Consider the following 23,468-nt stretch of genomic DNA (forward strand, 5'->3'; position numbering starts at 1 on the left):
TATAATTATGTTTTTTTTTTTTTTTTCTGTTTCTCTATGTTCTTTTTCCAATTAACCTCTCCATAGACATTTACTTGTGTACTTCCTGTGCTTGGACTGTCTCTGTCTGTAGCAGTTTCATTACTGGAACTACTATGAGCCTCTTCACTCTCTGTTTCTAACTGGCTAGGACCTGGCTCTGTACACAGTAAGACCAGAACAGTGTCTTCTTAAGACTTGGGAATAAATCTATGTAGCACTGTAGAGTTTACAGGAAGCTTCCTAGGAGGCTGTTGATTGGCTAATAAACGCCTCTCTTATTTCAAGCGAATACCCTCTAAAATAACAAAAATGAACTGAACAAATCAGCATTTAAACTGAAATCAACTCTATATGAATTTCTATGAATTAACAACACTATTATTTATTTATAAACCATGAATTTCTTTATGTAATGTAACTGATTCATATGTAGGCTATCTTAGCCTGGATTACATCTACATGTTGCTATTCAGTACAGTAGTTCAGTAATAAGTTTAATAGCCAACCAGTGTCTACCTCACTCACTCACCATCTAAAGCATCTTCTGGGGGCTGGGGGTGGGTGTCTAGATCAGAGGCCACAGCTGACTCTGTGAGTAGCAGGACATAAAGGTTTTAAAAAGAAATCAACTCTATATGAATTTCTATTACTTAACACTATTTATTTATTTATTAACCATGAATTTCTTTATGTAATGTAACTGTTTCATATGTAGGCTATCCTAACCTGGGTTAACATCTACATTTTGCTATTCATAGCAGTACAGTAGTTTAGTAATAAGTTTAATAGCCAACCAGTGTCTACCAGTCACTCACTCACCATCTAAAGCATCTTCTGGGGGGTGGGGGTGGGTGTCTAGATCAGAGGGGCCACAGCTGATTCTGTGAGTAGCAGCACATAAAGGTTTTAAAAAGACATGTCAACAGGACTGGCTAGCTAGCATAGCACATTATAATATAAGCATTCATGAGAATGGAAACATGTGTCCTGGCTGCTGCTACTGAATTTTTATGTATTTATTTGGACAGGAAGTATTTGCAAGTGTGCCAGCTGGCAAGCTAGCTAACAGTAGCCACCTCACTAGAACAGTGCAGTGGTTGAGGCTGGCTAGTGAAAGCTAGCTTACTAGAACTGTAGTAGCTGTCTAGTTAATGGTAGCTAACGTTATCTAGCAGCTAGCTAACCAGATCGAGTTGTTACCAGAACATAAGCTTACTAGCTAACGTTAGCTACCTAGCTTAGCACTTTCTAACACACTAGGCTAACGGCTCTCGTTGTCATGGTGAATGTGAGACCGCGGGCAACTGACCGACCGTCTGAACACAGCTACTCTCACCTTTTTAACATATATATATATATATATAATAATATAATACCGTCTGAACACAGCTACTCTCACCTTTCTAACATATATATATATATAATAATATAATACCGTCTGAACACAGCTACTCTCACCTTTCTAACATATATATATATATAATAATATAATACCGTCTGAACACAGCTACTCTCACCTTTCTAACATATATATATATATAATAATATAATATAATACCGTCTGAACACAGCTACTCTCAGCTTTCTAACATATATATATATATATATAATAATATAATACCGTCTGAACACAGCTACTCTCACCTTTCTAACATATATATATATATATATATAATAATATAATACCGTCTTAACACAGCTACTCTCACCTTTCTAACATATATATATATATATATAATAATATAATACCGTCTGAACACAGCTACTCTCACCTTTCTAACATATATATATATATATATAATAATATAATACCGTCTGAACACAGCTACTCTCACCTTTCTAACATATATATATATATATATATATAATAATATAATACCGTCTTAACACAGCTACTCTCACCTTTCTAACATATATATATATATATATATAATAATATAATACCGTCTGAACACAGCTACTCTCACCTTTCTAACATATATATATATATATATATATATATAATAATATAATACCGTCTTAACACAGCTACTCTCACCTTTCTAACATATATATATATATATATATATATATATATATAATAATATAATACCGTCTTAACATAGCTACTCTCAGCTTTCTTGTGGAAAAAAATGGTTATGGGCTCCCGCTCTGCTGCCTTTTCTCCTGGCCTCTCTCTCCACTCTTTTCTGGTGCCCGGATTTATGTATGGGCTTGATGTTTATGATTTATCGTTAGGATATTAGTGCTAGTATTTGACAGCCAGCCGGTATAGTGACGTTAATGTCAAAAGATGTGAGACTTGCCAGCATGAACCATGGCATGGACCAAACCATTTAAGAAGGGGGATATTGCTGAGGAAATTAAAACTTTTTTCATCTGTATTGCATTATTTGTGGCTTGATTTGAATTGTGATGCAGCATTAGTGTGACTGATCTACATGCAGAATAATTTCGTCGGGACCTCTTGTTTTTTTCGTGGGCCCTGCTTGCTTGTGGACCCTTATAATCATCATCACCTTTCACCGCTAAACAACGGCGCTGGCTACAGAAACCATTCAACTATCAAAATGTTCAGCTCTTTAACGTAGTTATTGGACATCTTTCAGATTTTTAATATATTTTATACATTTTTAAATATTCTGCTTTTAAAAAAAAAAGTCTATGGACGGACCTTGAAATCCACGCTCTCCATTCAAATGAATGGCACTCCACTCTAACTTTTGAGCTGCTAATTTTGATTTCCTATCCCTTTTCTAACTCGTCGCCATGCCTACAGTTTTTAAGCTACACGGACATATCATAGCCTAAAATGTTCAGCATTTTCTCATGATTCCTACGCTGTCAATATCTAGGCTGTGACCTTTATACTTTTTGAGAGAGAGCTGTCTGAAGCCAACATGCCTTTCCATTGAAGTGAATGAGAGGATGCTCAGTGTCAGTTGGGATTTGAATTTGGGGACACTGGCAGGCTCTCTGTACAGGCACCCTTTTATGACTACTGTGGTAGCATTCATATTCCTTCCTTCCTAGCTTCCTTCCTACCTTATATTCAAAGAAATATTCAGAATGACACTCTTTTTCAGGCTGTAAACTCATATTAATACATTTTCTACTCTTTCAGCTATTGAACTCGTACTAGTACTAGCAGTACTTATAACAAACACCTACTGCTTCTCACCTCAACTTCCATACAACACCTCCACAGCTACTGCTCGGCCCCGGAGTGGGCTATAGACACACGGTCTCCAATGAGGAGTGCATGGGGATGGCCTGGTGGTCACTGACCCATCACCGACCACCTCTGACCCAAGGGGGCAGAGTCTCACCACCACGCCACTATCCACGCCACGGACCTCACAGCCCAGCCCCTGAGTAGGCTAGAGACACACGTTTTTCACCCGTGGTGCAGGTGGGTCATCCGGAGGGCGGTACACTGTCCACGCCACTATGCATGCCACGGACCACACAACTCAGCCCTTGAGTGGGCTAGAGACACATGGTCTCAACCTTTGGGTGCAGGTTCCAATTCTGCCAGTTTCATATTCCAGGTTTTCCATCTTACAAGCTTTTTAGTTATACATTCTATCATTTATTCCATGTTTCAGCTTTGACAGTATTACAAGAAGCTAAGAACTTAAATACTTTGCTAAAAAGCAAAGTATTTAAGTTCTTAGCTTCTTTAGGCAATGCAGTTCAGCTTCCAATTCTGCCAGTATCACATTTCAGCTTCCAGGTTTTTCAGCTTCCAGGATTTTTAACTTTTCAGGTGTGATGCATTTGACATTTCAGATTTTTCACATTCATGCATTTTCAGCAATGCTTTTGCTATTCCATTCAGCTGCTCAGCATTCACATGCATTTTCTGCAGGAAATGCAATTTTCTAGTACTGAGTTTGTTACTTCCTACAATGTGTACTGTAGCAATAATGCTAGCTGTGCGTCACAATATAGATAGTCAACCGAGAAGACCCTTTGAGGCCTAAAGCCTCGCTAATCACAACGCCGCAGGGCTATATTTAGCCAAACACGGCCAACCAGCCATCGCATGTTGTTGCAGCCCCGTCCAGTGCTTGGAATTAATGTGCCAGGGAAAGGATTAGAGCACCGGTTACCAATCTGGAGAAGCTTGTGGAGGAAGTTTGACCCTCTAATACCCAGTGATTTGTGTGATTTAAATACCGATGTGATGATCAGTACAGTAAACAATACCCACGCGAGCTTGTATAAGAGAAACAATGTTGCCGACAACATGAGACGATAAAACTACACTGTAGCACACATGATCAAACAGTGAAACATGAATGTAAGGCACATGATCAAACAGTGAAACATGAATGTAAGGCACATGATCAAACAGTGAAACATGAATGTAAGGCACATGATCAAACAGTGAAACATGAATGTAAGACACATGATCAAACAGTGAAACATGAATGTAAGACACATGATCAAACAGTGAAACATGAATGTAAGGCACATGATCAAACAGTGAAACATGAATGTAAGACACATGATCAAACAGTGAAACATGAATGTAAGACACATGATCAAACAGTGAAACATGAATGTAAGACACATGATCAAACAGTGAAACATGAATGTAAGACACATGATCAAACAGTGAAACATGAATGTAAGGCACATGATCAAACAGTGAAACATGAATGTAAGACACATGATCAAACAGTGAAACATGAATGTAAGGCACATGATCAAAGTGTCATTGCATTAAGAGAAGACCAGTATGAGCAGCGTGCATTGCCACATGTCTGTACTTTGACTAGGTCAGGGAGAATCACTAAACATCAATCTGCATCAGTACGACAGCTCAATATAGCACAGCTGCAAAACTACAGTACGTGACCTAGACTTGCACACAACCGCATAACATCCATGTCAATCTCATCACAGGAATACCCACAAACACTAGATCATAATGATAACATTATACAAGCATGAGTACAGCACACTGAGTGACTATGGTTACATTACTGTACATATTGATATGGCAGAGAGCCAGAGGTATAAAGACCAGTCTTGGGGGTGATAATGTGTTTACTACATGGCAGCAGGGAGAAGGTTTTGCTTTCCGTATGTGCAGCACAATGAGGTCACGTCTCAGTCTACTCTAGCGCTACATGCTTCATCTCAAACGTCAAAGTATTCCGCATCCTCGCCACAAGCTATCCGTGGGGACAGGTGGAGGTTGTTCCGGGTAGTGTAAATGCACATTTGTAGAACTGATTGGCTGTAGAGCTGAATCGCTACCACGATAAGAGTATGACATTGGGGGAAGGGCGGGGGGCTTCTGTACACTAGGAAATGAGAGGTACAAATCTTCATTTTTCTACTCAATTACACAATTACCTGTCCTGTGAGAGCTTGAAGGGCTGCAGCCTGTGGCTCGCTTATAGCATTTTCATCACAGGAAATGGGATCTAAATGGGGCATTATAAACAATGTGGGCGCCTGGTATCTACACCAATACTGCTGGTAATGAGGCTTCACCATCCAAGTGCCAATCTCATTTGCAAATGGCAGCACGCTAAAACGATTCACAGCATTGAGCCAAAGGTTAAAACAGAGAGAAACTGGGGATTTCCAACATATCACACGACACTTTACACAACCCTCTAATCCAGCTCTCAGTGAAGGGGCTTATATAAGAACGAGTGACTGGCAGGTTGTTCCACATCAGTGATAGGAGAGGACAAAACATGGTTCCAGAGAGAGACAGAGCGTGTGAATGACTTTGAGAGAGTCAGAGCATGAGAGATAGAAAGAGAAAGGGGATAAAGATCTGGTGGTGGTGTGATATCGGATGGCATACCACGGCCCTATGTTTATAAGAGCCGTGTGTGTGTGTGTGTGTGTGTGTGTGTGTGTGTGTGTGTGTATGGGTGAGCGTACACACCTGCAGGCATGTATGACCTGCTCGCCTTCTGAATACCAGCCAGCATTCCCATTTCCGGCTTGGCGCTAACCTCCACAGGGGACAGCAGCTGGGGCTCTGAGCAAAAAGCTCCACTTCAGCCAAAAGATTGAAACATTCCCCGTGCCTAGTCCTTGGGCCTACCGTCCCAAACTCTCACACAGGCGAAGAGTGTGTGTCCACTGGCGAACTGTATTTTAGAGCTGCTGCTGCTTTCTTGCTGTTTACAATGGGTAATGGGCTCTAGGGCACTATAGAGACGAGAGCTGTGTTTTTGCAGATGAAAAAAGTTGAACTTTTAGGGTTTGAGCACAGACTGTAAAAGGCTGTTTTGATGATGACAATGGTTGCTTTTTGGCAAAACTGTAGAGACAGCGACCGTTAGTACTAGCTAACATTAGCTAGCTACAAGTATCTTAACTTGGCTAGTTAATCTGCAGTCTGCAAAAACACGACACTCGTTGCTAACATAGCTGTAAATGTCGGTAACATAGCCAGCTCTAAACCCTAGCTTTAGTGCGCTCTAAGCAGCTGTAAGCTTGGCGCTGCTCAGCTACATATAGCTTTCCGGTGGACACACACCCTTAGGAGCCCCTTTAGCCATTCTGGGTGCGCATCCGATTATATCAAAGATAGAAAGCTGAAAACGACTACCAACATTGTTTACCATTAAAATGAAGCCCTTTGAATTGAACTGAATTTAATTGAGAGAGATAGATAGATAGACAGATTAAGTAAGTAATTGGTCTAAGAAGGCAGACCGGCTCCCCTCAAAGAGACATAGTCTAGGAGATGTTAGGGTTAGGGTTAGGGTTAGGGTTAGGGTTAACCCTGATGCCTAATGAATACAGAGGGTTGCTATCTTTTGACCGGACAGGAATCTCATTATCACCAATTCGCATCTGGTAGTGAGAAATATCAAAGTCACAGGATCCAAGCAATAAAATGTAATCACTCATTTCTCAATCCTTAAATGTAACTTAATGTGGCAAACACCCAACCCACATACCTTACCACCCAACCCACATACCTTACCACCCAACCTTAATCCAACCTTACAACTATTAGAGGGATAAGGGTTTACGAGAGCTGGAAGGCTGAGCATTGGGAGTTAAGAGGGGCCTGTATGTGTGTGTAATATGTGCAAGTGTGTGGTGGCCGACATGTGCGTAGGCCCATGCACATCTCAACAGGAGATTGAGTCTTTGCCATTGCTGGTGCAATTGGGGAATTCAGTACAGGGTTTTCTGGAGCTCCTGGGATGCTCTATAGGGGTTTGGCATGGCTAGTCACTGGAGCTGCAGATAAGACTAACAGCTCTACAATACTGTATATGGACCTTGGAGGGTTCTGAAAACTGACAAATTACTAATGCATATTATGACCCAGTAGAAAGGTCACATATGAAATACTTCATAGCCTTGCATAATGCTTTTTGCATTTGCAGCATGTGGACCAATTCACATAGCAGATGGGTCATATTTGATGGGTCATATTTTGTCCAAATGTGCAGAGGTGTCAGGGGATTCTTTATTGTTATGATTGTGCACACTTGATTAGAATATCACATTTCACAAAGCAGCCTTTGTTAAATGACCATCAAAAGCAGACACAAACTGATAAAGAGCCTATGCCAACGACACAACAAACCCACATAAAGTAGCTTTTGTGCCATATTCGTTTTCTCAAGTGTTTTTTTTGGCGTGTGATACTGTACATTCAAACAGCACAAACAAAAGTTCTGCAGAGCCCAAAGTCCAGATATTGGTGTGAAATATGTTAAGATTGTCTAAATATGGCTCCTGGCAGGAAGCCTGGTTTGGTCCACCCTCCTTCTCTTGTAACAACATAGGGTGCTATTCTCAACCACTTTTACCTCTCTCTCTCTCTCTCTCTCTCTCTCTCTCTCTCTCGCTCTCTCTCTCTCTCTCTCTCTCTCTGTTTGAGGCTCAGAAATAGCAACACAAAAGAAAACGCACCCATATATTGATTAAAAAAATGTTTTCGTTGTTGTTGTTAGTCCACCTCTTTTTGTGGGCGTTGCCCAGCCATCTTCTCTCAGCTCCTGTATATCTTTACAAGATTACTCAAGTGACGGTGCTTTAGTGGGACTCAAAAGGGCGGTTCTTTATGTAAGCTCCCATTCAGATATCAAAGGTATCCTTGAACAGGGACTGGTTGTGAATTCTAACCATGCTTTTAATGCTATAAATGATATCAAAATGTCATTGAGGTAATGTAGTGCATTACCTCTTTTATGGTGCCCCCTCCCCAGTCTGCCGAAGGAGCTGACTTTGCTGTGCCAAATCAAGCATGGCTGCTGGCCTGGGCTGCAGAGCACTTTACAAGATGCCGGCTTCAACTTCAAAACAGATTTGGGGGCGTTGGTCAAAATGGATGGATGATGTAGGAATACATACAGGGTATTCATTTCATGAGGTATCACTGTACATTTTTAAATGAATCTTTATCTGTAAGGAACCATGCCCTTCCATTGTCCAGAGAAGCGCTTTGAGGAACCACTTGGCTCTTCTATAGATGTGATTCCCCCTTACAATTATTATTGTTTTTATTGCTATTATAGTTATTTTTATTATAATTTTGCAACTCATTACACAAGGTTGCATAGCTCTTAACTCTTTTTTGCACATGCTATGCGTTCCCCTATATACTAATGTTAGTGTTGATCGTGTTGTGGATTTTTTCTTGTAATTAAGAAATTAGTAGTTGAGAATGCCAAGGTTGATCTTTGCAAGTCCAAGCTGGTTACTTTATTCCATTATTATGATTTGCAAAACCAGGCTCTTAGAGAAAGGAAAATCCACCAAGAGCAAAGATTATCATCAAAACAGAGCATTATAAACGCTGTGGGTGTAACCCATACATGCATATGCAAAACTTCCCTAACCAATTATCAGTGGGTAGGGTAGGTCTGAGGGTCACCAGCTGAACTGAGCATTAACAGGGATGCCAAAGGTAGAGGGAGGATGGGACCCCTGGGGGGGGTCTCCTGCCATGAAAGAGTTAAGGCCAGGGGAAGTGATGTCAGGGCAAGGAACAGGAGACAGCTGCATCACTGTACAGATTAACACACAGGACTCACAATGTACATTTCCTATGACAATGTCTTGAACAGAGAATACACTTATTTGAATTTATCTATAACACCGAAATGCGTCCGTTTGCCCATTAAACTAAAGCCTCACTGTCTATCTCGTTCTTGCCGGTTCTCCTCTTTATCCCCGTACTGGGCACCCGAGACTGTTCATTGAAACCAGGAGTTGTGCGCACTCTCACGCTTCACTGTATAAAGTGGATGTCATTTCATAGACATGAGCAAGTTATGAGCTTAATGTATGGGTTTATTATTATAATTGGTTCATTATTAGAGTAGCTAGGCTTCCATTTGGTTAGGGTTAGGGTTATTAATTTATTATTATCTCAGAACGCACTGAAACAAACTGTCCAGGCAGTACTTCTCCTGCCAGACTGTTAAGCGGTTTGAGAGAGGCCGTGCCGGAGATCATGGCATCTGAAAGAGGAATCTACCATACTTCAACTTGGCCCTGACAGACACCGGACAGCAGAGAAACTCTGGTGTCCTGGTCCAAGATGGGCAGTCCTCGTAATGGACATGAATAATCCCCATAGGGTGATTCCTGCCGAGAAGCACTTCATTCATAGAATGGGAGTTTGAGTCTACAGCGTCCGCATTACTGACAACCTGCCGTCGATTTGCCCATTCAGACAAAGCGGCGGTGTCTCGTAATTCAGGGAATCTTGTCACCACATTTGCATAATTATCCAGCCTTCGTCTGCTCAGTGCTCGACGCCGCTAGTGAAGGCAGAAAGGAATGGGACCCAGATAGTTGCGTGCTGTGAGAGCGAGAGAAAACGCCGCTTTCTTGACATTTTTGGGGAAACCTGTCATCTCATTTGCATGAGAACCAGACAGAGTGTGAACAACGGGGGGCCAACGGCTCCTCTTGAACACCACATTTCTGCTTAACCGGTGAGACCTGAGTTTCCTTTCCGGTGGGGGTTGGCCTCCGCCAGGGCTGCGCTTTGTCACCAATCCTGTTTGTGATTTTCATGGACAGGATATCGAGGCGTAGCCGTGGGGAGGTGGGTTTGCAGTTCCGTGAGCTGGGGATAACGTCGCTGCTTTTTGCTGATGATGTGGTCCTGATGGCATCATCTGCCTGCGACCTACAGCACTCTCTGGATAGGTTCGCAACTGAGTGTGAAGCGGCTGGGATGAGAATCAGCACTTCTAAATCTGAGGCCATGGTTCTCAGCAGGAAACCGGTGGCCTGTCCGCTCCGAGTAGGAAATGAGTCCTTACCCCAAGTGAAGGAGTTCAAGTATCTGGGGGTCTTGTTCACGAGTGAGGGAACCATGGAGAGGGAGTTTGGCCGGAGAATCGGAGCAGCTGGTGCGGTTCTGCAGTCGCTTTACCGCACTGTTGTGACGAAAAGAGAGCTGAGCCAAAAGGCAAAGCTCTCGATCTACCGGTCTATCTTCGTCCCCACCCTCACCTATGGTCATGAAGGATGGGTCATGACCGAAAGAACGAGATCACGTATACAAGCGGCCGAAATGAGTTTTCTCCGGAGGGTGGCTGGGGTCTCCCTGAGAGATCGGGTGAGAAGTTCAGTCATCCGGGAGAGACTCGGAGTAGACCCGTTGCTCCTTTGCGTCGAAAGGAGCCAGTTGAGGTGGTTCGGGCATCTAGTGAGGATGCCTCCTGGGCGCCTCCCTAGGGAGGTGTTCCAGGCGTGTCCGGCTGGGAGGAGGCCGCGGGGTAGACCCAGGACTAGGTGGCGGGATTACATCTCCGCACTGGCCTGTGAGCGGCTAAAGATTCCCCAGGCAGAGCTGGTTGATGCTGCTAGGAAAAGGGATGTCTGGGGCCTCCTGCTGGAGCTGCTGCCTCCGTGACCCGACCCCGGATAAGCGGATGAAGATGGATGGATGGATGGATGGATGGATGGATGGATGGACGGTGAGACCGGTATGGCTGTCACGTCTGCTGTGCAAAGCAGGGGAAGACACCGTGGCTCGAACTGGAGGCATCAAAGTTTTCTGATGGGACCGGAGCTCTGAGTGGCTGGGTCCTACCGTACTGACAAACTTACCCCCTTCTTTTTCTGTGCAAAGGAGCTACAACATGGCTCCGCCGTTTGCTAGCAAAGCTAAGCACAACATGAGATGCAAACTGTACGTAATTCCACAGACAGGTACAGGATAACTAATCATGACCGCCACTGACTGGGGAAGCGCTGAGCCGGACCCCACCGGCAGCTGCATGAAATGTTTGAATGGGGCAGGGGCGAGCAGCTGGACCATATTGAACATAGAACTGCCTCAACAGTTGATTCCAGCGGTTGTCAAATCTGCTGTAAAAGCAGGGAGACACCGCGGCTCGAACCGGAGACATCAGCGTTCATATGGGGCAGTAGCTAATAGCTACATCATACCCCCCTCCTCCTCCGTGCCAAGGACTAGACTAGACTAGACTAGGCACAACACGAGATGCACACTGTACAATCAAAATAACAATAAACTGTACTTCTATTGTCGCCTTAATATAAAGATCCCCACCGCCGCTCTTAAAAGAGCATGGGGGGGGTAAGGTAAGACAGTCAGGCATCTCGGCGCAATGTGGTTAGGGTTAGGTGCGTGCGCTTCTGTCCCCAAGCCTGGAGGTGGGCAGCCGCGCTGGTCGGGACCGGGCTGGGCAGACATCGTAGCCGGTTGTTTAGGCATGTTATGAGATGCACCAAACAAACCAGATTTGCTTATGTTCATGTTCTCTTCACACAGACCGGCTAGCGATACTGCGGCCCCATGCCGCGGAGCAGGGTGGATATCCCACGTTGCTATAGAGGGCGACGCAACCACAGAGTTGCTATAGAGGGCGACGCAACCACAGATTGCTATATAGGGCGACGCAACCACAGAGTTGCTATAGAGGGCGACGCAACCACAGAGTTGCTATAGAGGGCGACGCAACCACAGAATCTTTCCAGTAGATTAGGCAGCGCTGGCCGGGGATCCCTGAAGGACGCCGCCGACAACACTTAGTCGCTGCCAAGTCATCTTCTTTCTTCTTATCACTGGCAGTCTTCTAGCGAGCTGAAAGTTTCAAGGAGCAGATGTGCAGGCAAAGCCCACTTATACAGTGGTGCACCGGACTGGTTGGGCACAGGTGCGTCTATGTTGTTTTTTTTTCAGTCAATTGTAGCTGGCTAGGTTTCACTAGCCAATAGGAGCTAGCCCTGTGGGGCGAAGCTCCACGAAACAGAACTACCGGTTGTCTCCAGATGGCCAACTGGTCTGTTATGGCTTCATTATGTCACTGCAAAGAAAAACAGGAGTGGGGAAAGCGAGAGGCAGTTTGTTTCCGTTGCCAGTAAACCAGAACTGCTCGTAAAAACAAAGACATTATAGAGACCCCAATCGACAGGAAACACAAACATACCACTATAATACCATTCCTCTAATGTTGTTAGATGGGAATCGGGTCAGCTCTGTTAGCCCGCGGCTAGCTACAGGACAGCATTGAGCACTCCACTCAGTTATTACCAGATGACAGCTTGCAGATAGACTGCTAATAGGATTCTACTGGACGGCTATGTGAAGCTAAAATCCCTCTCTCACCTGGCTCTGTCCCTCAGGACTTGTGGGCCTGTGAAGTCTGGTGGTTCTTTGCACACTGACTGTGCAGTACTGGGAGAAGATGGAAGTAAGGGTATTAGCTATCGGTGGTGAGCATGATTAAGTGTGGGGATGGAGTTGTGAAGTGGAGGAAAACTTAAATGGTTTAGATACAGTGGATGAGCTTTTCTATGTGACAGTATGCTCTGCTCTCTTCCACCCTTACGCTCACCCATGTCAATCTCCCTTTGCTTTTCTTATGTTTTCCCTCCCTCTCTTTCTCTCTGAATATATTGTTCAATTTCTTGATCCCTTTGCTCTCCCTTCCTCTGTCAGGGTATCCACACATCCTATCTCTATCTCAGAGTATCCATATATCCTATCTCTATCTCAGAGTATCCATATATCCTATCTCTATCTCAGAGTATCCATATATCCTATCTCTCTTAGAGAATCTACACATCCTATCTCTATCTCAGAGTATCCATACATCCTCTCTGTCTTAGAGAATCTACACATCCTATCTATACAGGGGCGGCTGTAGGCCAGCCTGAAGTCTGGAACCCATAGACATCACCAGACGCCAAATTTCGTCCCTGGTGATTCTCTACCGGGCCTCTACTGCAACTGTCTTCAGTCCCTGCTTGTTCTTTGGGCGGTTTGCCTTCAGTTTTTATTCAGCAAGTGAAATGCATGCTCAACTGGATTCAGGTCAGGTGATTGACTTGGCCATTGCAGAACATTCCACTTCTTTGTCTTGAAAAACTCTTTGGTTGCTTTCGCAGTATGCTTCAGGTCATTGTCTATCTGCACTGTCTTCCTGCTTTTGAGGCTCACCAATGGTTTACATCTTGTGCTGAACCCTCTGGATTTACTCCGGTGAAGTCATCTCTTGATTGTTGACTTTGACACAGGTACTCCTTCCCCCTGGGGAGTGTTCTAGTGGTCTTCCGGGTGTTGCTGAGCTCACCAGTGTGTTCTTTCTTTTAAAGAATATAGCAAATATTTGATTTGGCCGCTCCTAATGTTTTTTCTGATGGGTTTGTTTGGATTGTTCAGCCTGATGATGGCTTGCTTCACTGATAGTGACAGCTCTTTGGATTGAGTTGACAGCAACAGATTCCAAATTCAAGTACCACACTTGAAATGAACCCTAGACCTGCTCCTTGAAAATGAAATAACGAGGGTATAATCCACACTTGGCCATGATTTGGCCATGTTTGTAATTCCTTCACTGTTCACCTGATTTTGATATAAATACCCTCAAATTGAAGCTGAAGGTACGTCTCACCTCTCCTCCACTGTTGCTGTCAGCATGAGTGGGAGCTTCTGAGTCTCGACCCCCTCCTCCACAAAACACAGAGCCAGATCCACCAGAGGACACCCTGTTTCATATGCCGCACGCTGTGAGGCCACCCCTCTCCCCTCCACAGTCAAACGTCTGGAGCAACGTTAATTAACATAGCCAGTAATGAACAGGAGACCGGGAGATGGGATTGCTTCTGATTACCCCCTTCGTGTGGAGACTTTGGGGGGGGGGGGTGGCGGTGTTTGCTCAGTGGGTGATGCACTTTTCCTTTTCAATTAAAATCTAGATTGAGTCAAAATGGATGAGAAAATGCCTCACCCCCGCTGCTGTTGTTATGCAAAATAGCCTGCAGGTAACTAATGGGGGTAGGCAGAGTGATGCACCCCCGTGACGCTGGTACATGGGGTAACTAATGGGGGTAGGCAGAGTGATGCACCCCTGTGACGCTGGTACATGGGGTAACTAATGGGGGTAGGCAGAGTGATGCTGGTACATGGGGTAACTAATGGGGGTAGGCAGAGTGATGCTGGTACATGGGGGAAAAGGGTTGTTAGCCTCAGGGAGACACACACATACTAGATCAAGGCCCCAGAGAGAAGACGGCCCCGATTCAGGCTGCTGGACTGCAGCGCTGGAGACACACGAGGAAGACTGTTAAATCCTCCTCTCCTCCCCTGGATCAACAGCAGGGTATGGTGGATATAAAAAGGTAAGTCTTGGTAGCTCTCCATATTGTTTTACATCCATTCTGAAGAGTTAATTTACAGAGTACAGCACAGTGATCCTCCCTGGTTTTCATGTACATGACGTACAAAGGTTTTGAGGGATGGATTTGGATTTTGGAGTCTTTAGGAGCATTGCCATCTACTGTGCTGGATGACTCACTCACCCAGGTCGGTTATTAACAGAGTTATTAACAGATATTGATCTCTAGCAAGTGAACCTGCCTGTGAAAATATGACCTCTGTTTAATAAAAATATGATCTCTGTTTAATAAAAACATGACCTGAAAATATGACCTGTTTTAGACCTTAGTACATCCAGTGCATCAGGGATAGGGCAGGTTGTTCATATTATTGTTTTGTGTTGTTCTAAATAAATAAATAAATAAATAAGTGTATTTAATGTATGTATTAAAAATAATTTATCATCTAAGCAATAGCATCCTAGCAAAGGATCTAGTCCCCTCTCTCTACATGTACCTCCATGGAGTAAGTCCCCTGTTGTACAGTAGGCTCATTTGGGGTGGTTGCATCAGACCTGGCTACTTGTTTTCTCAGTCTTTCTCTTTCCATTAGACCGCACTCTGGAAATAAAACTTCTTCCACTTCCAAGATTGTTGATGGGCCAACTTGAATGGCATGGCCCAGACCACGATGGCCCAGACCCCGATGGCCCAGACCGCGATGGCCCAGACCACGATGGCCCAGACCACGATGGCCCAGACCCCGATGGCCCAGACCGCGATGGCCCAGACCGCGATGGCCCAGACCGCGATGGCCCAGACCCCGATGGCCCAGACCGCGATGGCCCAGACCCCGATGGCCCAGACCGCGATGGCCCAGACAGCGATGGCCCAGACCACGATGGCCCAGACCCCGATGGCCCAGACCCCGATGGCCCAGACCACGATGGCCCAGACAGCGATGGCCCAGACCGCGATGGCCCAGACCCCGATGGCTCAGACCATGATGGGTAATTGAGGAACTCTCAGTTATTCATTACTACTTGTTTAAAATGTGATTGACCTTTTTTTTTGGGGGGGGGGGGTTACTTTGTCCCCAACCAGACTAGCTAAACACTAAGCAGGGAAAATCCTGCCAACTGAAACATAGCAGAGGCCTAACTACCTGGTCCTCTGAGAGGATTCAGGCTCATCCTCCATGACTCCCCTTGAGAGGCTTTTTAATTGCCTTGTTTGTATTGTGTCTCCGACAAGCGTCTTGACTATATTCCTCATTCTGACTGCATGTCACCATCCGAAACAGGAGACAATGCAGGCATTGCCCAGGAGGATTGTGGTTACAAATCTCCAAGTGTGTGTGTGTGTTTGTGTGTGCGTGTGTGTGTCTTATGTGTGACTGCTGCCTTGGAGCAACTAATATTATTCTCTCATTCATTCTAAGAAGACTAGCAGAAAACACAGCAAGGATATGACAGGTATTTGCATACCCCACTATCCACCGTTTGACTGTGTTTGTCTCCTTTCTCTAGACTACCACACTCATTAGCTCTGACTTTACATGCAGCAACAGATGTTACTGAAAGCAGTAACACAAACCTGTTGTCTATCTGATTATAGTGCCTTTATGTGACATTGGGCTTGATATTGCTGCAATTAATCACATCCTACCTTGATTACCCATTACACTTAGAAACACGTCACAACTACATTGTGCTCAGTGTTACATCAAACAATGAGAAATAGAATATGTGGGCATGCTGAATGCTCGATCTTAACACTCAATTTTCCCTGAAAACAGGAGGACTTTCTCCCTCCCTCCCTCCCCCTCTCTCTCTCTCTCTCTCTCTATCTCTCTCAAACACACACACACACACACAGACAAACTCCCTTTCCTTTCTTCTCTCGTTGAGAGCCTCGTGCCTAGTGCCCTATGTCAGGTCGTACTGTAGGTCAACATCTGTCAGAGACAGCCTGTCCTTCTCTCTGCCATCCCCCAGAATGCAGCCTGTCCTTCTCTCTGCCATCCCCCAGAATGGCGGATTAGAGAAGCCCTAAACCCTGGTGCATGTCAACAGTACACTCGGAATGGATTAACCCTTTAACACGCCTCCCCGTTGTTACACTAAGCTGTATCTGAGGGCTTGTATATATTTGTTTAAACTATGTTATTGGTTTCAGCTGGATAGAAAGGGTAACCCGGAAAGGTACATGACAGCATTTGCATTTGTATTCAGTGGCTCGGTAGTGTATTAGATGATTGGCTGATAGTACAATGGGGGCCTGGTCTATGATGTCGCCAGGAGTGTGGATGGCTGGGCGTTTTGCAAGCTCCTAACAAACTGATCTTAGTTCCTTATTTTCTAGTCACTAGCAGAACTAGATAGCATACAGTAGGCAGCTAAGCAGCTATTATAGCTCCCTTCCCTTATGAAACAAAAATATACTGCAATATATTGGAAAATATATAATATACCAAACAATACATTTCCATATATAGGAAAGTGGGGGTATATTTTTCAATACATACTGCAATATATTAAAAGCGGCAATTCCTTATGTATCCATATATTTTACATACAATAGTATATTGGCAGTAAATATATAGGGGAATAGATTTTCTATGCATGTTTGGGAGATAACGTTAGCCAACAATCATGTGCCTACAAAGAAGACAAAAATGTAGGGCTTTCTATGCGCTGAGGGAGTTTGCCACAGGAGTCATCCTCACCTCTGTATACATCCACCCACAAACAGATGGGGAAGTCGCACTACACGAACTACAGGAAGTGATAGCTAACCACAAGTCACGAGCTACGGGAAGTGATGGCTAACCACGAGTCACGAGCTACGGGAAGTGATAGCTAACCACAAGTCACGAGCTACGGGAAGTGATGGCTAACCACGAGTCACGAGCTACGGGAAATGATAGCTAACCACGAGTCATGAACTACAGGAAGTGATGGCTAACCACGAGTCACGAACTACAGGAAGTGATGGCTAACCACGAGTCACGAACTACGGGAAGGGATAGCTAACCACGAGTCACGAGCTACGGGAAATGATAGCTAACCACGAGTCACGAACTACAGGAAGTGATAGCTAACCACGAGTCACGAACTACGGGAAGTGATAGCTAACCACGAGTCACGAACTACAGGAAGTGATAGCTAACCACGAGTCATGAACTACAGGAAGTGATAGCTAACCACAAGTCACGAACTACGGAAAGTGATAGCTAACCACGAGTCACTCTACCCAGAGGCCGTGTCCGTCGTAGCTGCTAGAGTACTACCGAAGTACTTCCAGTATGTGTTCTGTGCAACCAGGAAGACCAAAACACTGGATAATTGTTATACCACCTTCAAGGGGCTATATTGTGCACTTCCACATCCGGCCTTCGGGAGGTCAGACCACGCCTCCGTGCTTCTACGTCCGGCCTCCAAGCAGAGCCTGAAGATGGCTCCACCCACCCTCAGATCTAACCAAATCTGGTCTGAGGAGAACCAGGGTAGACTGCAAGTAAGCATGGACAATATTGACTGGGGTTACTGCAAAACATCCACCCCGGACCTGAACGGATGCGCAGAATCTGCCATTGACCACGTAAGGAAATGTATGAACAGACGCAACCCACCAGGACATCCAAGGTGTTCCCCAACCAGAAACCCTGGATGAATAAAGACATCAGGAGAAAAAACAAGGAGAGGACGACTGCTCCCCAGTCAGGCGACACAGAGCTCTAGAAGTGCAGCAGATACTCCCTGGAGAAGAACATCAAAGAGGCCAAAAAGAACTACAGGGACAGACTGGAAAACCAGTGGCACGGTCACTAGGAGCATGTGGCAGGGCCTACAGACCATCACCAACTACAAAGTGAGGCCCGCAGACATCACCGCAGCTGACAGAGAGCTCTCTGACAAGCTCAACACCTTCTACGCGAGGTTTGATGCACTTAATACGAGCACACCAGCCACAATTACAATTACTTGAACCAACACCTGACACTTGAACAACTGAACACCTTGCCTATACGATAGACAACGACAACTGACTCTGTGCAACTGTATTCTTGAATATTATTTCAGTGCACTGCCTATATCATGGACACAGTCATCCATGATCGGATGAGGTAAGTAGATGAGGATAATACTGATAAGACTGTAAGACTATGGATAGTAAATGGCTGGTTTGGGAACCTTTAAATGTCCAGCTGCATACCTACAGTCTAGGACTGGAACAAGGAACTGATAAGTGCTGATAATATCATATATTATGATACTGTAGGGACAAGCGATGACATGAATTCCAATGTACCTGTACTTGTTACATATGGCTAATAAACGTTATATTATATTCTACAATAACAGAGTTGGGTTGATACTGCTGTCTGAGCTTGAGGTTATTGCAACTATGTGGTCAGTGCTCTGATGTGTGGAGAGGACATTGCTAATCTGAATTCCTACCACCCACCAGTCAGCAGATATCACTGTTCGACCGGAGGGGAGCGAACCCCTGGCCAGCAGCAACAGCACCAAAGCAATACCAGACGCACACACACACACACATAGTGATGTGTCGCCTTCTCTCTCACAGACACACACACACACACACACACACAAACACACAGGCGTCCAGGCATACACATGCACGGGTCGTGTACTTGCATCCGTTTGGCTGCTGTCTAGCGCGTGGATATAAACAGCTCTCTGCCAAGACTCAACAGCATGCCTATAAATCCAGCCAGAGCTGTGAGCCCAGAGCAGGCATGAATCAAACAGCCTGATAAGCCTGCTGACAACCCGCGGACAGAATAGCCCCGAGGTCTATTCACACGAACGCAGATAAACACCACAAACACCGCTTCCCCATCTTGCCTTCAGAACAGAAAAAACAACAGGCTGCTCTGCTGGGAGACAACTGTTGCTGCTGCAGTCAGACAGCAAGCGGGCGACGGCACACGGACGCGCAGACAGCAGCCTGGCAACCTTCAACAGTGGGGGGGGGGCGTGAAGGACAGCCACGCCTGGGGGGGGGGGGGGGGCGTGAAGGACAGCCACGCCGCAGAAAACCAGGAGGAAAAGGTTGAAAGAGAACAAAGTCAACAGAGCGAGGCTGGAGGACACGGCATGGAGGAGAGGTCAAACACACAAACCAAGACAGGCGGGGAACAAGGAGAAGACTGGACAGAGATGAAGGAGGAGAAGTAAAGAACAGGAGAGGAACGGCTGACAGGTTAGGGTTAGGGTTAGGGTTAGGGGTTAGGGGTTAGGGTTAGGGTTAGGGTTAGGGGTTAGGGTTAGGGTTAGGGTTAGGGTTTGCTACTCACTGGAGTCGTCCGAGTCGTAGCCCTCCACGTCGGGCTCCTCCTCCTTTTTCGATGCCGGCGTGGAGGCGGCGGCCCCACCGAATGCTCGGTCCAGGTCGTCCTCATTGGCCGAGGGGTCGGCGGAGGCGCTCTGCGAGGCGGAGCACAGGGAGCCGGTCCGGCTGAGAGGAGGGGGCGCTGTAGGGGGGAGACCCCGCGGGTAGCGGGGAAAGTAGTCAGAGATCTGTTTGATGGGCTGGATGGGGCCCGGGCACACGTCAATGGCCATGTGTTCCTGGATGCTGATGGTGGGCTTCTCGCCTCTTCGTTGTGTCATGCATGCGGTCCCTCAGGAGCGCGCCCACAGCCCAGAAAACAAAACCAAAAAACACACACAAAATAGCCCAGAATAAATACCCCCTCCCCTTTCCAAAACGAAAAAGGACAGAAAAAATCTCAGTCCCTGTGTTTGTTTGTTTGGTCTGGTCAGTTTTTTCGTCTCTAGTCTAGCTCCAGAGGAAAAGCCGGTGGCCCCAGGGGTGTAGAGATCAGGAGGAGGTACGGAGTAGTCCTGGCTGTAGGGTTAGTTTATCAGTTCAGGGTCCCAGAAGTCAGGTGAAGAGTAGCTCCAGGTATTGGTCTCCTCTGACTCCCCCCCTCTAGGCTGCGCTGGTACTGGGCTACATGGAGAGCCGCTAGCTGGTCCTAGTGCTGCCTGTGCGCTTCGACCATGCTGTCTGTCTGCCTCCTCTTCTGACACACACTACTGCTATTCTGCCTGTCCGCTCTCTCTCCCCCCCTCTCTCTCTCCCTCTCGCTCTCTCTCCCTCTCGCTCTCTCTCTCTACCACGCTCCACCTCTCTCTACTCCAAACCCTGCCCACGGCAGACGAGTGTGTGTGTGTGTGTGTGAGGGAGGATTAGAGAAGAGGGAGGGAGGGAGGGAGGGATCAGCTGATGTCACTGCTTAGCAAATGAGCAGTAAACAGGAACAGTCGGCACGGATACTTAAGTATGGTATTAGTCCCGATCCACCTGCCAATAGGAGAGAGGCTCTGCCGCTTGGTGCAGGCATGTGTGTGTGTGTGTGTGTATGTGTGTACGTGTGTGTGTGTGTGTGTGTGTGTATGTGTGTGTGCGTGTGTGTGTTTGGACCAATAACTGATCACTTAATGCTTTGAGCACCTTGCACCTTGCCAATACAATAGAAAACAATGGACTCTGCACTACGGTACACTTGAACCAACGCTTGACACTCGAACAATTGAACATAATGCAGATACCTGAACGTTATTTAAGTGCACTGCCTACTTCATGGACACAGACACAGCTATCCATAATCGGATGGGACAAGCAGATGAGGGTGATACTGACAGACTGCTACAGTAGACAACAGATAGTATAGTAAACTGCCATTTTGGGAACCTTTCAATGTCTAGTTGAGTAATAATGACTAGAATGAGGAACTGATTAGCACTAATAAGATACTGTAAGGACAAGCGATTACAGAAATTCCAACATAGCTGTACCCAGCGTGCGAATTGCTGGGGGGGATGGGGGGACTTCCCCCCCTCTGGTTTTGATATCCCCTCCTCTGATCATTCATTTTTATCCCCGCTTCTGGTCAAACTGAATATAGCTACAATTTCTTGTGCCTGAAAATAGATGGCGCAATTTCGAAAAACTACACTAGCTATTTCAAAAATATGATTTACAACAGCTAGTTCTAACCAACAGCTAGTTCTAACCAACAGCTAGTTCTAACCAACAGCTAGTTCTAACCAACAGCTAGTTCTAACCAACAGCTAGTTCTAACCAACAGCTAGTTCTAACCACACGTTTGATTGTCATTGCAAATGTCAACCAAGCGCCTCCTCTAACCTATTCTATCCTGTTCTATTAATACATCCATGACTCTAACTTGCAAGAATTAGCAATGAAACGGGGTCAAAGATTCAAAGATAGATGGCTGGTGTTCAAATTTGCTTTCAAGGCACAGGCCTACTGTAACAGGCCTACTGTAACAGTGATTTGATGTAGCCTATAATGCACATAATGCCTACCTTTAACTAGACTACGCATATCACTTTTTTTTATGAGGTCTTAAGGTCTATGATGAGGACGGGATAGCTCTACATTCATAGCAGTGTGATCAATAACCTAACATTGTATGGTTTGTCCTTTCTTTTAGGTGTATATATAAGAATACAATGAGAGCATACAGTCGTTTCCTTTGTTCTGATGTTTACATTTGTTCAATTTCTGGACATTAAATTTTATTTGAAAATGTCCCCCCTCTGTGTTTTTTACAAATCACACCCTGACTGTACCCATACTTGTTACACATGGCAAATAAACGTTATTTTCTATTCTCTTCTATTGTGGGTGAGTGTGTGTATGTGTGCACACACTCCCAAGCAGTCTGTGTGCTTATGGGTTATTAATGTGTGAGGAAGGACCAATGTAAGAAAAAAGAAATGTTTTTTGGCTCCGCGCCCGGTAACCACCATTTTCAGTTGTGTGTGTTATTTTCGTCCGTCCGTCCGTCTGTCCGTTATTTAGCAGGATTACACAAAAAATACTAGAGAGATTTTCACGAAACTCGATGGAGAGATACATACATTAAAAAATATATATATTTGTCCATACTTGGACCATTTCCCTTCACTTCCCCCTCACGTGTCCTGCCAGGCTTGCCATGCTGCCTGGTGGCCGAGCTGTTAAGGCTTTGCAGGAGTGATCTTTCATCCCGGGTTCGCGTCCTGATGGAGATGGTTTTTTTAGAGAATGTTGGCTCTTTGTTACAATGAGGAGTCAAATCAGATTTAGATATCAACTTAGATATCAACTTTATTTCTGTGCTGTTTAAGCAACCAATATTATCTTGTTTCTATGCATGTAAAATACAATCTGATTCATGAGAAACAGATCAGATTAAAACGGTATTAGGAAAAGTTACATGTTCCTAGCCTTTTTCCTGTGGGATTACATATCCAGTAAATCCTATGCTACCTGAATTACTTGGCGGAAACACGACTTGATAACAAAACGTGGCCATTTCTTGGACCCTTTCCCTTCACTTGACGTCTTTGCTAAGTTTAGCACGCTGCACGGACCCCGGCTCTCTGAGCCTTTCTAGCAGTTCATGTGTATTTGCATAACACTCACAGGCCCGTGTACAGACATGTACTGTAGACACACACACACTCACACACAGATGTACACAAACAGACATCCAGTATAGATATGTATGCGCACACAGGCACGCCCACAGGGGCATTCAGGGGACATCGTTGGGCTCCAGGGTATTTCACACCAGCAGTCCCAGAATTCCCAGTCACATAGTGGTCAGTCTCTGGAATGGACAGTAAGATAATCCAATGGAGCACAGAGTGGTTTTTCCTGGTAATTTTTCCTGCAAATGAATCCCTCAGACAACAGGTGCCAAATAAACCAGGCCAGGTCCAGCCTGGCTGATGTCTTGTTTCTGTTCAGGACTGGTAGGACGGAAGCTAGTCATGCCACTGAAATAGCTGTGAATTGAAATGACATGA

The 23,468-nt window shown here is 45.3% G+C and overlaps 1 protein-coding gene across 1 annotated transcript in view; it reads right to left on the reverse strand.

Moving 5' to 3' along the window:
- The window catches only part of doc2b (double C2-like domains, beta), a gene marked incomplete at its 3' end in the record, with an annotated part of 224,570 nt that overhangs the window by 100,938 nt on the left and 100,164 nt on the right, over nt 1–23,468 (reverse strand). Inside the window, exon 10 of the mRNA XM_084437399.1 lies at nt 19,937–20,113. Within this exon, the coding sequence (XP_084293525.1) occupies nt 19,937–20,113 (177 nt within the window). The remainder of the gene's footprint in view (nt 1–19,936; nt 20,114–23,468) is intronic.

Source organism: Borostomias antarcticus (genome assembly GCF_949987555.1).
Source record: "Borostomias antarcticus genome assembly, chromosome: 1".
Classification (NCBI taxonomy): domain Eukaryota; kingdom Metazoa; phylum Chordata; class Actinopteri; order Stomiiformes; family Stomiidae; genus Borostomias; species Borostomias antarcticus.